Source organism: Ceratotherium simum, chromosome X, assembly GCF_057802395.1.
Source record: "Ceratotherium simum simum isolate JZ-2026a chromosome X, ASM5780239v1, whole genome shotgun sequence".
Taxonomy (NCBI): Eukaryota; Metazoa; Chordata; class Mammalia; order Perissodactyla; family Rhinocerotidae; genus Ceratotherium; species Ceratotherium simum.
In genome coordinates this window covers 90,435,957-90,451,570 of record NC_141940.1, presented here as the reverse complement: position 1 = coordinate 90,451,570, position 15,614 = coordinate 90,435,957, and the positions used below count along the sequence as shown (strand labels likewise).

Genomic DNA, 15,614 nt, shown 5'->3' with positions numbered 1-15,614 from the left:
GCATACGTCCTTGAGATAATTTCCAGGGCACTGCACAGAGAGGGGGAAGTGAGGAAGAGGCTAGTGAATTCCCTGAGTTGAAACGGAACTGAGAGTCCAAGGAGAAAAAGGCAGCTAGAATTCATAGGACACACCACCAGAGTGGAGAAAACCACACAGAGAGAAGACTCAAGTGATCTGCCTAGGATCCTCCTTGAGTATTCAATAGAGTACCAATCAGCACATGTGTGAGGAAACTAAGTGAGGCTAGGGAGAGAACCATTTCAAAGAATAAGAGGAAATGATGTCTGATGCTCACACAGGGCTGGGAATAGTGCCTGTTCTCTTCAGCCAGACTAGAAAAATAGGGTATTGGGTAGAGAATTCAGGAAGCTATTGCCTCAGTAGTGGGGAATAATTAGCCCTAGGCTGAGTACTACTCCAGACACACCTAAAAATTATATAAGCAAGACCTGTAAGGATCAAACTATTTCCAAGTAACTTAGCTGTGTCCCAGAACAAAACTTGAGATAATTTATAGAAATGCATAAATATCCAGTACCCAACAAAGTAAAATTTACAGTGCCTGGCATTCAATCAGATATTACCAGGCATGCAAAGAAGTTGGAAAGCAGGATTATTCTCTTGATGAGAATAATCAAGCAATCGACCCACCCAGAACTGACACAGTTAGAATTAGCAGACAAGGATATTTTATTTATTTATTTATTTATTTATTTATTTATTTATTTATTTATTTATTTATTTTTGTGAGGAAGATCGGCCCTGAGATGAACCCCGGGCCGCCACAGCAGAGTGCGCGCACTTAACCACTTGCGCCACTGGGCCGGCCCCTGCAGACAAGGATATTTTAAAAGTTATTATAAATGTATTCCACAAGCTCAGAAAGTTAGTAGAAACATGAAAAATATTTTAAAAGACCCAAATACAGGAGTTTTACTTCTGGGAAAATCGAGTAGATACACTTTTCCCTATTCCTCCCACTAAGTACAACAAAAAATCCTGGAAAAGATATTTATAAAACAAACATAAAATGGCTCTGAAAGATGGAGTAAAGAAGGCAGACTGGCTAGGGACCTCACCACCCAAAAGAGAACACATTGGTGAGTTCCATGGGTTTTCTTTTTGCCTCATATATCTGAGACTGCTGGAGAACCTGGCAACCTGGAAATGTCAATGGGCCTAGACAAGAAAAAAGACCCTACAAAAGTCTGCTTTCTCTGGTCAAAGAACCAGGAAATGGGCAGTCTAACAAGACAGTAAACTTTTAGAAAATAGTTGCTTTACTTCATCCAAACAGTATAGAAAAAAATGTGGCCCAACTCCTACCCACACCAACAAATTCCAAGTGAGGAGCTTATATTTTCATCCTCAACAGGCTGTAAAAGCCATGCCAAACCCCTGCCAAGGTGGTGTCAGAAAAAAATGATTACAGAGCCAGGACTTTTGTCCCCATTGGGTGGTAATAAGCCCTCTCCTATGTGGTGTCAGTGGAGGCTGTGTAGGGAGCCTGGACTTCCTCTCTCACGTGGCAGTATCAAGGCACCCCTCCCTTTCCCCCCTGGTGGTGTCATTGGAGGCCATGTAGAGAGCAGTAAAGAGGCACTGCTACCCCTTCCAGCCAGGGAAATATCAGTAGAGCCCTACCTGAGAGTGGAACTCTCAGCCCTGCCCATCAGTAGCAAGGAGCTTCCCCCCTCTTTTATCAACAGAGGCCGAGTGGGGAAAGTAGACTTTTCCCCTACCTGGCACTAGCAAATCGGCACCCACCACTCCTTTTCCCTGCTGGAATAGTGTCAGAAAGCTTAAAAAGAAGGCTTAAACAAGAACCAGAGTTTCATAACATAATATCTAAAATGTTCAGCTTTTAATTGAAAATCACCTGTCATACCAAGAACCAGGAAGACATCAAATTGATTGAAAAAGGGCAATCAATACATGTGAACACCAAGATGACTGGGATGTTAGAATCATCTGACAAAGATTTTAAAGCAGCCAAAAAAAAAATGTTTCAATGAGCAATTATGAAAACACTAGAAACAAATGACAAAACAGAGTCTCAAGCAAAGAAATAGAAAGTCTCAACAAGGATATAGGAGATATAAATAAAAACCAAATGGAAATTTAGAGCTTAAAAATACAATAACCAAAATAAAAAACTCAAAAGATGAGCTCAATGGAGGAACAGATGAAGGAATCGGTGAGTTGGAAGATAGAAGAACAAAAATTACCCAATCTGAACAACAGAGAGAAAATAGAATTTAAAAAATGAATGGATCCTCAAGGATTTGTGAGACTATAACAAAATATTTAATATTCATGTCATCAGAGTCCTGGGGTAGAGGGGTAATAGGGCATGACTGAAGAACTACTCAAAGAAATAATTGCTGACAACTTCCTAAATTTGGTAAAAGACAAACCTATAGATTCATTAAGCTGAGTGCTTATCTGAGAATGTGTTTAAGATTCTTGGTTATCAGGTTTTATCTTTCAGCACTTTGGATGTGTCATCCTGTTGCCTTCTGGCTTCCGTTGTTTCTGAAGAGAAGACAGTTGTGAATGTTATTGGAGTTCTCTCCTATTTGACAAGTCATTTTTTTCTCTTGCTGCTTTCAAGATTTTCTCTTTGTATTTGCCCTTCAGCATTTTTACTACGATGTGTCTGGGTGTGGATCTCTTTGAATTTATCCTGCTTGAAGTATGTTAAGCTTCTTGGATGTGTAGGTTAATGTTTTTCAGCAAATCTGGAGAGGCTACAAATGGGTCCTGATAGGAATAGACACTCTGAACTGAGCTATGCACACCTGATGATAGATGCAAATGCTCAGAGTGCTATAAAATTACCAGAACAGAAGATATTGTAGCAATTTCAACCACCAAGTTACATTTCTTCAGACCAAGGAACACATTATACTAACACTAACTGTATTAGTCTGCTTGGGCTGCCATAACAAAATACCACAGACTGGGTGACTTAAACAACAGAAATTTATTTCCTCACAGTTGTGGAGGCTGAAAGTACAAGATCAAGCTGCCAGTGGGGTTGGTTTCTGGTGAGACCTCTCTTTCTAGCTCATAGATGACTACCTTTTCACTGTGTCCTCACATGGCATTTTCTCTGTGCATGTACACCACTGGTGTCTGTTCCTCTTTTTATAAGGACACCAGTCCTATTGGATTAAGGCTATACCTTATGACCTCATTTAATTACCTCCTTAAGGACTCTATCTCCAAATACAATCACTTTGGGGGTTAGGGCTTCAACATATAAATTTGGGGGGCACACAATTCAGTCAATAACAACAACCCATAATGTCCAACAATGGGCAAAGAGATATCTTTGGAGTAGTGGTTTGATAGAGAATTAGAACAGGCAATTGAAACATTTGTTGTCTAAAACTTGGGGAGATAAAGGCATGAATGGCTGACTTAATACACCTTCACAAGTGTGTGCTCACACTCAACATGTGGGGGCAAAGGGAGAGTCTCCAATAGATAGATTCCTTCACTTTTCAGAAGGATCTTGGAAAGAGGAGGTGCGAGAGGATGCTGGTATGACTGGACAGTTTCCCCCCACATCACCTCAACTTTCTTTTTTTTCCCCTACCTGATTCAGTGGTCCCAGGACTAGAGCTGCAACTACAAGTGCTGAAAGCAGGGATGATCCCTAAGCAAGAACATTTAACTATACTTTGAAACATTTATGTCAGAATTTCTGAGGGCCTAATGTGATAGATTGTGCCTTCAACTCATCTGGAAAAATTGGAGTTGACAGTGAATGCAACTGTGTTACCTAGTGGTTGAGATAACCCACTAGTTCTGTACCTATGTAATGATACCCTATATGAATGGGCCTGGACTGAAGGGGAAGCATCTGTTAGACTAGTATGGCTGCTGGCAATCTGGGCCAGCACAGTGGCTGAACCTATTGTCCCTTCCAAATGTGGAAAAGTTTGAGTCAAATTCAATGATAAATGGAGAGAAGAGGAATAGGAGCTGAGAGTAAAGGTATTAATAGGTTCTGCAACAAGGGAAATTCATTACATTGGTGCCCTGAGAAGCTCAGAGCAAGAGATGATATTGCCTCTTAACTAATTATACTGCATGCCTGAAAGAATGAAGCTGTATGTTGCCGAGACTACTCCTACTTTTGGAACCTGACAAGGTCAAATGGAAGCCTGCAAACCTGAGTGGCGTTGCTTTGGGAGATGAACTGGACCAATTGTTGATGACTGAGTGGGACTCTAGTAATGTGCTAGTTTCTTTTGAGTATTTTATTTTATTTTTGAAAGAACACTTAACAGATCTATCCTCTTAAAATTTTAAATGTACAGTATATTATTGTTGACTATAGGTACAGTGTTGTATGCAGGTTATATCTACTACCATACTATGATACGGAGTAACACTGGCTTTGTTGCTAAGATTATATTTATATTGATGGTCAAATATATTGGGAAATTGAGTTAAAGACTTTTCAGGGTATAATACTGATGGAAAATTACTGCTTGAGGAAGAACTGGATTTAGCTAAGCATCAGCTAATTTCTATGCTAAGTAGTTCTGCATAAGTTTATCATAAGGTACAAATAGAGGTAGATCAAAGGGGAAGAGTAATCAAATTAGTATAAAAATATGAAACTGTGTGTAATGGCTTTATAGCGTGGATTTGTTTTTGACTGTTGCTGTATGTCATATAAACGCTATACTAAATGTAGCTGTCCAGACAAATACATTTTGCTGTGAAAGAGCCTTGGCCAAAGGCCAGGGGTGGCCTGTGTAGTAAATAATTTAACCTTACCCAAAGAGAAGTCTGGCCTTGCCCCCAGCTTCTGTGAGGTAATCTGAGGCCCTTGGAATGTCATGCTTGATAGAAATGTCTTTGTTTACCTGAGGGCCTTGTGCCATCCAGATAGTAACTCTGTGATTTAGGGTGGGGGCTCAGAGCCACATCAACAACATGATGAAAGGTGGGGGCTTTGGGTCACGAAGCTTGGCCTTTTGAGTGTTGGAAACTGAGACCAGCCATGTGAACAGTCAACTATGCCTACATGATGGAGCCCCATTGAAGGCTCTGGACACCAAGGCTCAGGTGAGTTTCCCTGGTTGGCAGTACTCCATGCTATTGTCACACATCAATGCCAGAAGAGTAACACTGTCTTGATTCCATGGGGAGAGGACAACTGGAAGCTCTGCATTTGTTACCTTCCTGGACTCTGCCCTATGTTCTTCTTCCCTTGGTTGATTTTAATCTCTATCCTTTAGCTGTAATAAAATATAACTGTGAGTATAATAGCTTTCAGTGAGTTCTGTGAGTCCATCTAGTGATTTATTAAAACTGAGGGTGGTCGGGGGCCGGCCCAGTGGCGCAGCGGTTAAGTGCAGGCGCTCCGCTTCGGAGGCCTGGGGTTCGCGGGTTTGGATCCCGGGCACGCACCGATGCACCACTTGTCGGGCCATGCTGTGGCGGTGTCCCATATAAAGTAGAGGACGATGGGCATGGATGTTAGCCCAGGGCCAATCTTCCTCAGCAAATAGAGGAGGATTGGCGTCAGATGTTAGCTCACGGCTGATCTTCCTCAAACACACACAGAAAAAAAACAAAAAACAAAACAGAACAAAACAAAAAAACTGAGGGTGGTCTTGGAGACCCTTCAACTTGCAATAGGTGTCAGAAGTGAGGGCAGTCTTGTGTGGGGACTGTTCCCTCTAACTTCTGCACAAGATATACAAATATCAATTGATTTTCTATATACTAATAATTAACAATAAGAAATTGAAAATAAAAACCAATACAACCCAATAAAGTGGAAATAAGACACCAAGTCTTATAACTTATAATAATAACACCAAGTAAAATAGCATAAAAAATATGAAATACTTAGGGAATAATTTGTCAGAAGATGTGAAAGACCTGTACACTGAAAGCTACAGAATATTGCTGAGAGAAATGAAAGAATACTTAAAGAAATGGAGAGATACACCTTATCAATGGGTCAGAAAACTCAATATAATTAATATTTCAATTCTCCCCAAATTGATCTATAGATTCAAACTAATCCCAATAAAAATCCTAGCAGTTTTTTTTTATTGAAATGAACAAACTTATTCCACAATTCATATGGAAATGTAAAGGACCTAGAATAGCCAAAACAACTCTGAAAAAGAAACTTTATTGAGGTATAATTTACATTCCTTATTTAAATTTTATAGTTCAATGACCTTTTTTTAAAACAGAAGTTTATTCTTAAATGTACAACAGGCTCCAAGACAACACTTCATTATAGCTATAGGTGGCAACAGATGTTAGGGCAGGGAATCCAGATGTTTAAACAGGAATGGAGTTAAGGATCACCTCAACGACCTTTATTAAATTTACCTAATTGTGCAACGATCACCACAATTAAGTTCTAGAACATTTATATCACCCCAGTAAGATCCCTTGTACTAATCTACAGTTAATGATTGTTCCCATTCTCACCCCCAGACAACACTAATCTATGGATCTCTATAGATTTGACTTTTCTGGACATTTCATATAAATACAGTATACAAATACAATATTAGATTTTTTGTGTCTCACTTCTTTCATTTAGCAATATACCACATTTTGTTTATCTATTTACCAGTTGATGGACATTTCGATTGTCTTTACTTTTTGCTTCATATGAATCATGCTGTTATGAATATTCAAGTGCAAGTGTTTGTATGAACATGTTACATATCTTTTGGGTAGATAATAGGAGTGGCATTGCTGGGTCCTATGGTAAATTGATTAATTACCTTTTAAGAAACTGCCAAGCTTTTCCAAATTGGCTATACCATTTTAATGCATTCACACCAGACATGTATGAAAGTTCCTGATTCTCCACATCCTTGCCAACATTTGTTATAATTGTCTTTTTTATTATAGCCATTTTAGTGCATGTAAAGTGGTACTTCACTGTGGTTTTAATTAGAATTTCTCTAAGGACTAATGATGTTGGGCATGTCTTCACGTGCTTATTTGTATACCTTCTTTGGTGAAATGTCTCTTCAGATCTTCTGCCCATTTTTATACTGGGTTGTGCGTCTTGTTTTCATTGAGTTGTAAGAGTTCTTTATACATTCTGGATACAAGTCCTTTATCAGATACATGATTTGCAAATGTTTTCTCCCAGTCTGTGTTTTGTTTTTTTTTGCTCTTAATGGTGTCTTTTGAAGCACAAACTTTTTGGTTTTGATTAAGTCCAATTTATCGTGTTTTTCTTTATGGATCATGCTCTTAGTGTCCTAAGAGTTCCTTGCCTCATACAAAGGCACAGAGATTTTCTCCTATGTTTTATGCTATAACTTTTATGATTTCAGCTTTTATATTTATGTCTCTGATCCATTTTGAGTTAATTTTTATTATGGTGTGAAGACTTAAATTCATCTTTTTGCATGTGGATATCCAATTATCCCTGCACCAAATGTTGAAAAGACTTCTTTCCCCATTGAATTGCATTCACACTTTTGTAAAAAAAATACATTTACCATGAGTATGAAGGTTTATTTATTATTTATTTTTTTTGGTGAGGAAGATCGGCCCTGAGCTAACATCTGTTGCCAATCTTCCTCTTTTTGCTTGAGGAAGATTGGCCCTGAGCTAATATCTTTGCCAATCTTCCCCTATTTTCTGTGGGTCACTGCCACAGCATGGCTTGATGAGTGGTGTAGGTCTGTGCCCAGGATCTGAATCTGCAAACCCGGGCTGCCAAAGCGGAGCACACCTAACCCAACCACTATGCCGCCGGGCCAGCCCAAAGGGGGCTTATTCTTGGACTGTCTATTCTGTTCCATTGATCTACGTCTCTATTCCCATGCCAGTACCATATGTCTTGATTATTGTAGTTTTATAATAATTTTGAAATTGGGAGGTGAATGTCCTCCCACTTTATTCTTCTTTGGCAAATTCCTTCTTGCTCTTCTTTTTTTTTTTATAATTTTATTTATTTATTTATTTTTCCCCCCAAAGCCCCAGTAGATAGTTGTATGTCATAGCTGCACATCCTTCTAGTTGCTGTATGTGGGACGTGGCCTCAGCATGGCCGGAGAAGCAGTGCGTCGCTGCGCACCCGGGATCTGAACCCAGGCCGCCAGCAGCAGAGCACATGCACTTAACCACTAAGCCACGGGGCCGGCCCCCTTCTTGCTATTCTTGGTCTTTTCTATTTCTATATAAATTTTAAGATTAGCCTATCGATTTCTGGAGAAAAAAGCCTGCCGGAAAGTTGTATTGAATTTGTAGATCATGTGATTTTTCTTCTTTAGCCTGTTAATATGGTAGATTACATTGACTGATTTTTTTTCCCCCCAAAGCCCCAGTAGATAGTTGTATGTCATAACTGCACATCCTTCTAGTTGCTGTATGTGGGACGCGGCTGAGGCTGGAGAAGCAGTGCGTCGGTGCACGCCCGGGATCCGAACCCGGGCCGCCAGCAGTGGAGCGCGTGCACTTGACCGCTAAGCCACGGGGCCGGCCCTACATTGATGGAGTTTTGAATGTTGAAGCAGCCTTGCATGACTGGAATAAACCCCACTTAGTCATAATGTATAATCTTTTTATATGTTGCTTGATTGAATTTGCTAATATTTTGTTGAAGATTTATATATCTATATTCATGAGGAATATTGGGCCTGTAGTTTTCTTTTCTTGTGATGTGTTTGTATGCCTTAAATATCAGAGTCAGACTGGCCTTATAGAGTTGAGGAATGTTCCTTCCTCCTCTATTTTATGAAAGATTTTGTGGAGTATTGATATTATTTTGCCTGTAACTGTTTAATGCAATTAACCAGTTAAACTATCTGGCTTTGGGCTTTTTTTGTGTGGGAAGATTTAAACTTACTAATTGCTTACTATTGCTGGTAGGATGTAAAATGGTGTAGCCATGTGAGGACCACGCCTGGGTCTCAGATTTCAGATATCAGTCAACTGTCTCGGGGAGATACTACAGTGGGATTGGAGGGCAAGGAAATAAAAATTAAAACCACACTGAGATATCACTATACACCAACCATAATGGCTAAAATAAAAAAGATGGAGGGCCAGCCCCATGGCTTAAGTGGTTAAGTGCGCACGCTCCACTACTGGCAGCCCAGGTTCGGATCCCGGGCGCGCACCAACGCACCGCTTCTCCAGCCATGCTGAGGCCACGTCCCACATACAGCAACTAGAAGGATGTGCAACTATGACATACAACTACCTACTGGGGCTTTGGGGAAAAAGAAAGGAGGAGGATTGGCAATAGATGTTAGCTCAGGGCCGGTCTTCCTCAGCAAAAGGAGGAGGATTAGCATGGATGTTAGCTCAGGGCTGATCTTCTTCACACACACAAAAAAGATGGAAAATACCAAGTATTGACGAGGATGTGGAGCAACTAGAACTCATATACTGTGCTGGTGGGAGTATATATTGGTACAGCCACTTTGGAAAACTAGTATTATAAACTAAAGCTGAGCATATGGTTACCCTATGACCTGGCAGTTCAACTCCTACATATATACCTAACAGAAATTCATAAATATGTTCACCAATACATAGGTACAAAAATATTTATAGCAGCACTATTCGTAATAGCTCCAAGCTACAAACAACCTACATGTCCATCAACAGTAGAATGGATAAATATATTGTAGCATATTTACACAATGGAATATAACATGACAATGAGAATGAACTATGTACAACTACATTCAACAATATGGATGAACTGCACATTCATAATGTGAATGAAAGAAGATAGACGCTAAAGAGTATATTACTAAAATATGAAATACAATTGTTTGACTCAATTTATATAAAATACCAAACGGATAACACTAACCTATGCTGTTAGAAGTCAGGATAGTGTTTACCCTTGTGGGGTGGGAGGATGGTAAGGCCTGGAAAGGAACACAGGGAGTGCTTCTGGGGGGCTGGTCATGTTCTGTTTCTTGATCTGAGTATGTTCAGTTTATGAGAATCCATTGAACTCTATGCTTATGATATATGCATTTTCTGTATGCATTATACTTTAATAAAAAGGTTTAAAAATAAAATAAATTTGCATGCTACAAAGAAAGCCCCTTTTCTTATGACTATTGTAAAAAACACTTAAGGGAAAATGAGAAAGTTTCTATATATCAGTGTTTAAAAAAAAGAAGTGCTCTTTCTAGAGAAGTCTTTCAGTTATTCACCTATAATAAACTATAACCATATCTTAGACTAACCAACTACAATACAACATGATTTTATCTCATAGAATTCTACACAAAACATGTGCATGCAGAAAATGAATATATCTTAACCAAATGGGAAGAAAAACAAAATCAAAATTTTATGTATTGAAACCCAATTTCTCAACCATTCTTTTTCAAACAGGAATCCCAAAGAAAGCAGAGGCTTCGGTGGACGAGAATGAAAGTCCAGAGTGCTGTGGCTCAGTTCCCTTGACCTAGAGTCAGTTACTAAGGGGATAAGAAGTCTATGGTCTGCAGCTTACATAAATAAATGATAGCTTTTCGGGTACAGGTTAGAAGGCATGCATACCTTTTTTCAGGCGTGTATCACCTGCTGCCACAGCATGGACTTAATGAGGGAACAACTGCCACCTTTAGATGTCTGTAACATTTAATAACTGTATTCCTGTAACATAGGCTAGAGTTATGCCTAATTGGCCAATGCATAAACTCAGACTTTAAGTTTAAAAATTATATTTCATTTAAAAAAATATACCATGGCGACTTCTCAGAGGGAAGAGAAAGAACAGTTTCTTATGGCAATCTTTTCTGTGTCTTAAACGTCAATGGTCACACAAACTTCTGGCTTCTACTCACAGATCTGAATTCCCAAATAGGTTTTTGCCTTGACTTCAGTGCCCTACAGGTATTTGGATAATGAGAACTCTTCTCCCCACCCTAGAAATTTGAAAAACTTTTGCCAATATTGAGTACTTTTACATCCCAGGGTATGAAGAACTAATCAGTGCTGAATTTATAAAGTCCTTTATCCAAAAAGTAAAACATAGGAGATTACAAGTCTTCTCCTGGGGTCTCTATTTCTGCCATTCGTAGGAGCTTGAGAGTCCCTGTATGAATCATGAAACCAAAGAGGACTATTGCTCAAATGCTTTATCGAAGCATCTTCCTACACATACACTTGCAAATCAACTGTGGTGATGCGGGTACTTGTATTTCCAATTGATTGAGGGTACTTGGCACTGTTTGCCTTCTGTTCACTTAAGCTGTAGTCTGTCATATCTACTTCCCCCTGCGCAATGATTGCAGCATCAGGCACTCCTCTTCCCCACTATGAGACATCTGATGCAGACCTGGTTGTGATTTCCAGCCAAAGGCTTTTTTAGTCACTGGCTTTATAGAGTTTTTCTCCACTATGAGTTTTCTGATGTTTAATGAGATTTGACCTGTCATTGAAGGCCTTCTGACATTCTGTACAAGCATAGGGTTTCCTTCCTGTGTGAATTATTTGATGCATACTTAGTGTTGCTTTCTGGATGAAAGCTTTCCCACATTTACCGCATTCATAGTGTCTCTCTCCAGTATGAGATTTTTGATGGATAGTGAGGCGTGACTTCCAAGTAAAGGTTTTTCCACAGTCACTGCATTTATAGGGTTTCTCTCTAGTATGGATTTTCTGATGTGTTATGAGATTTGACCTGTCAGTGAATGCCTTTCCACATTCAGCACATATATTGGGTTTCTCTCCTGTGTGAATTTTCTGATGCACACGGAGTTGTGACTTCTTAGTGAAACATTTCCCACAATCACTGCATTCATAAGGCTTCTCTCCAGTATGGATTCTATGATGCGCAATGAAGTGTGATTTCTGGATGAAGGCCTTTCCACATTCAGGACAAACATAGGGTTTCTCTCCTGTATGGATTCTCTGATGTACACTTAGTGTTGATTTCTGGATAAAGGCTTTCCCACATTCATTGCATTCATAGTGTCTCTCTCCAATATGAGATTTCTGATGTATTTTGAGGCGTGACTTCCATATGAAGGCTTTTCCACAGCCATTGCATTTATAGGGTTTCTCTCCAGAATGAGTTTTCTGGTGTTTAATGAGATTTGACTGATCACTGAAAGCCTTCCCACATTCAGCACACATATAGGGTTTTTCTCCAGTATGAGTTTTCTGATGTGTAGTGAGATTTGTCCTATGAGTGAAGACCTTTCCACATTCTGTACATATATAGGGTTTTTCTCCTGTGTGAATTCTTTGATGCACATGGAGTTGTGACTTCTTAGTGAATGATTTCCCACAGTCACTGCAGTCATAAGGTTTTTCTCCAGTATGAATTCTCTGATGTGTATTGAAATGTGATTTCTGGATGAAGGCCTTCCCACATTCAGTGCATACATAGGGTTTCTCTCCTGTGTGAATTCTCTGATGCATCCTGAGTGCTGATTTTCTTGTGAAGGCTTTCCCACATTCACTGCATGCATAGTGTTTCTCTCCAGTATGAGTTTTCTGATGTATATTGAGGTCTGAATTCTGGGAGAAGCCTCTTCCACATTCACTACATTCATAAGGTTTTTCTCCTGTATGAATTCTCATATGTCTAAAGAGATATGATCTGTGGAAAAAAGCTTTTCCACATTCACTGCATTTATAGGGTTTCTGCCCAGTATGAATTTTCTGATGTGTAATGAGGTTTGACTTGAGAGTAAAGGTCTTCCCACATTGAGTACATATATAGGGTTTCTCTTTCTCTCCTGTATAAACACTCTGAGCTACATCAGTTGGTGGCTTCTGAGTGAAGACTTTCTCACTTTCAATGCATTCATGGGATTTTTTTCTAGCATGAAGTCTCTGGTGCTCAAAGAGATGTGACTTCTGGGTGAAGCTCTTCACACATTCTGTACATACATAAAGTTTCTCCCCAGTATGAATTTTCTGATGGTGGATGAGAACTTGTTTGTGGCCAAGGTGTTTCTCACATTGATTATGTTCACAGGAATTTGCTTCTGTATTAGCATTCTCATTCTTAGTAGAGGAAGAGCTACAGGCAAAATTGTTACCATTTCCAAAAATCTTACCAAGGTTCTTTGTTGCACTACTTTTATTATAATTATGTAAGTTTAAAGTATGCTTCAAGCTCTTTCCAAATGTGTCATAGTTATGGAGTCTTTTAATTGAAGGAACAAGCTTGGTACTGACATGAATTATTTTTTCAATGTTTTTACATTCAAAGCCCCTCTTCTTAATCAATACTTTCATATCACTTAAAGGGTTATTTTGGTTTTCTTTATATCTCTCTAGCTGGTCATTATCTTGCCAAAATTCTTCTAAAATAGAACACAATGAATCTTCTCCTGTGGATTGTTCAAATTTCTCACAGTGGAATGAAACTTCTCCAGAAATTCTCTGTTGTTGGGTTTGCCCCATATCTTCATCTAAAAAGAAAATGAAAAAAAGAAAAATGACTGAAAGAACAAGTATCAGAGGATAGAGGGTACGTGTAGTTCAGACAGGATGAACACTGAGAAATGGACAAGCCATATGACAATAATGAAAATAGTAACACAAAATTCTTCTAGAACACTTACTACATGCAAAACAATTATATACCATTTATGAGGCACCAGGTACTGTTCCAAGTGCTTTACACAAAATAGATCATTTAATCCTCACAAAACCCTAAGAGGTAGCTATCATTATCAATTGTGTTTTATGGATGAGAAAACAGAAGCATAGAGAAGTTATGTAACTTATTGAAGATCAAATAGTTAAAAAAGTGAGAGAGATGGGATTTGAACCCTGGGAATCCATATCCACTATGTAGGAGGTCTGGATAGTGAGTAGAGTAACCACAAGAAGAAACCGAAGTCTGTTAAGGGGAAGCCTGGCATGAAGAAATATTTCAGATTGTATGTCCTTATTACACATCAACTCTAAAACCTTACTAATCTCTCTGCTTCCTCTTGCTTTTCCCCCTGAACCATTATGAGAATCAATATTAAATTTATGTGCCTCAAACTCCAATTCCTCTATATCTATAGGAAAAACTGTTGCAACACCAGCCATCCTGACACAGACAAACAGTAAATAGCTATCTGTGCTCCATCTCTATAGCAAGTTTTCCTTGGTCCCAGGAATATATGCTTTCAACAGTGTCAAATAGGAAAGGAAAGGCCATCTATTGCAGAAACTGCAAGCCATCCACCAAAATCTACTCACCTCTTCTTTTATAGTAATAGAATGTAGCTGGGCATTACATTTACCAGCCTCACTTTGTTCCCACCAGTGGAGTATGAGCACAAGTGATATGTGCCACTTCCAGGCCAGGCCTTAAGACAGTGGGCGAATCTCCTCTATTCCCCCTTCCCCCTATCCAGTGGACTGAACAATGTCCCAATGTCAACCACACAGCTGACAACAGTACCCTAGGAGGTGGCAGAGCAATGACTTGGAACAAAGTCCTTGAATGACCCGTCAGGATCAGAGGTGACTTGTTGAATGGCCCCATTCACCTCAGAATCTTATGTAAGAGAGGATATACACGTATACTAAACTTGTTGTTTTGCTCCTCTGTGCATATTCAAAATGTATTGTCCTTGAGAACAGCTCCAATTTCAGTGTACCTCTAGGGAGATTAGTTCTGCTATGAATTTATAAAGCTGGCATGGTACCACTCATATTAATATTCAATTTGGCACAGTTTTGCATTAGAAAGAATTAATACACAAAGGCTGAAATTGTTAACATTTCATGCAGTTGTCTTCGTCTTCCAAATATAATCTATGGTCCTTTGAATTCTGCTGAGCAAACACTTGCAAACTCCTTGTGAAAGACAGCAAAATCCCCTCCTCTGCCTATCTCTCCAAATTCAATAAATTTAAGTTTACTAAATATTTTCCATGCTTTGCTTCAGAAAACTGAAAAATAAATGTCTGAGTTATTAATTTCTTGCTTCTCAGCTGCAAATTCACTCTTCCTTGCCTACTCTTCAAAAATGGATCCGAGTCTCTCTTTTTTTTTTTTGTGAGAAGGACCAGCCCTGAGCTAACATCCAACGCCAATCGTCCTCTTTTTTGCTGAGGAAGACTGGCCCTGGGCTAACATCCGTGCCCATCTTCCTCCACTTTATATGGGACGCCGCCACAGCATGGCTTAACAAGCGGTGAGTCAGTGCGCGCCCGGGATCCGAACCAGTGAACCCCGGGCCACCGCGGCTCCGCACTTAACTGCTTGCACCACTGGGCCGGCCCCCCGAGTTTCTTTACATATGTTTTTTTCCTTTGCCATCTGGTGATGTTAAGCCTTGTCGGTCTAGGGCAATGGAGAAACACTGCAGAAGGAAGGGGTTTTGCTTCCTAGCTGTAGTGGGCTCACTCAGCAGGCTCCTCCAGCAAGGACAGCTTGTCTAGCACCAGGATCCTGCAGTGCAGGTGGCTTCACAAACATCTGGCTCCTGATGCACCTCCTGAAGCTCCACATGCAGCTTCCCAGGCACCCAGGTCTTGCAGTGTGGATGACTTCTCTAGACCTCAGCTCCTGCAGTGCGGGTGGCTTCCCAGGCACCCAGCTTCTGCAGCACTAGTAGCTTCTCCAGCTCCAGGCTCCTGCAGTGCATTACAGCCAGCAGTACC

General features: G+C 39.8%; 1 protein-coding gene across 1 annotated transcript in view; it reads right to left on the bottom strand.

Moving 5' to 3' along the window:
• Positions 1 to 6,153: 6,153 nt before the first annotated feature.
• ZNF41 (zinc finger protein 41) overlaps positions 6,154 to 15,614 on the bottom strand; it is a 30,103-nt gene continuing 20,642 nt past the window's right edge. Inside the window, exon 4 of the mRNA XM_014791024.2 lies at positions 6,154 to 13,418. Within this exon, the coding sequence (XP_014646510.2) occupies positions 11,359 to 13,418 (2,060 nt within the window). The 3' untranslated portion in view covers positions 6,154 to 11,358. The remainder of the gene's footprint in view (positions 13,419 to 15,614) is intronic.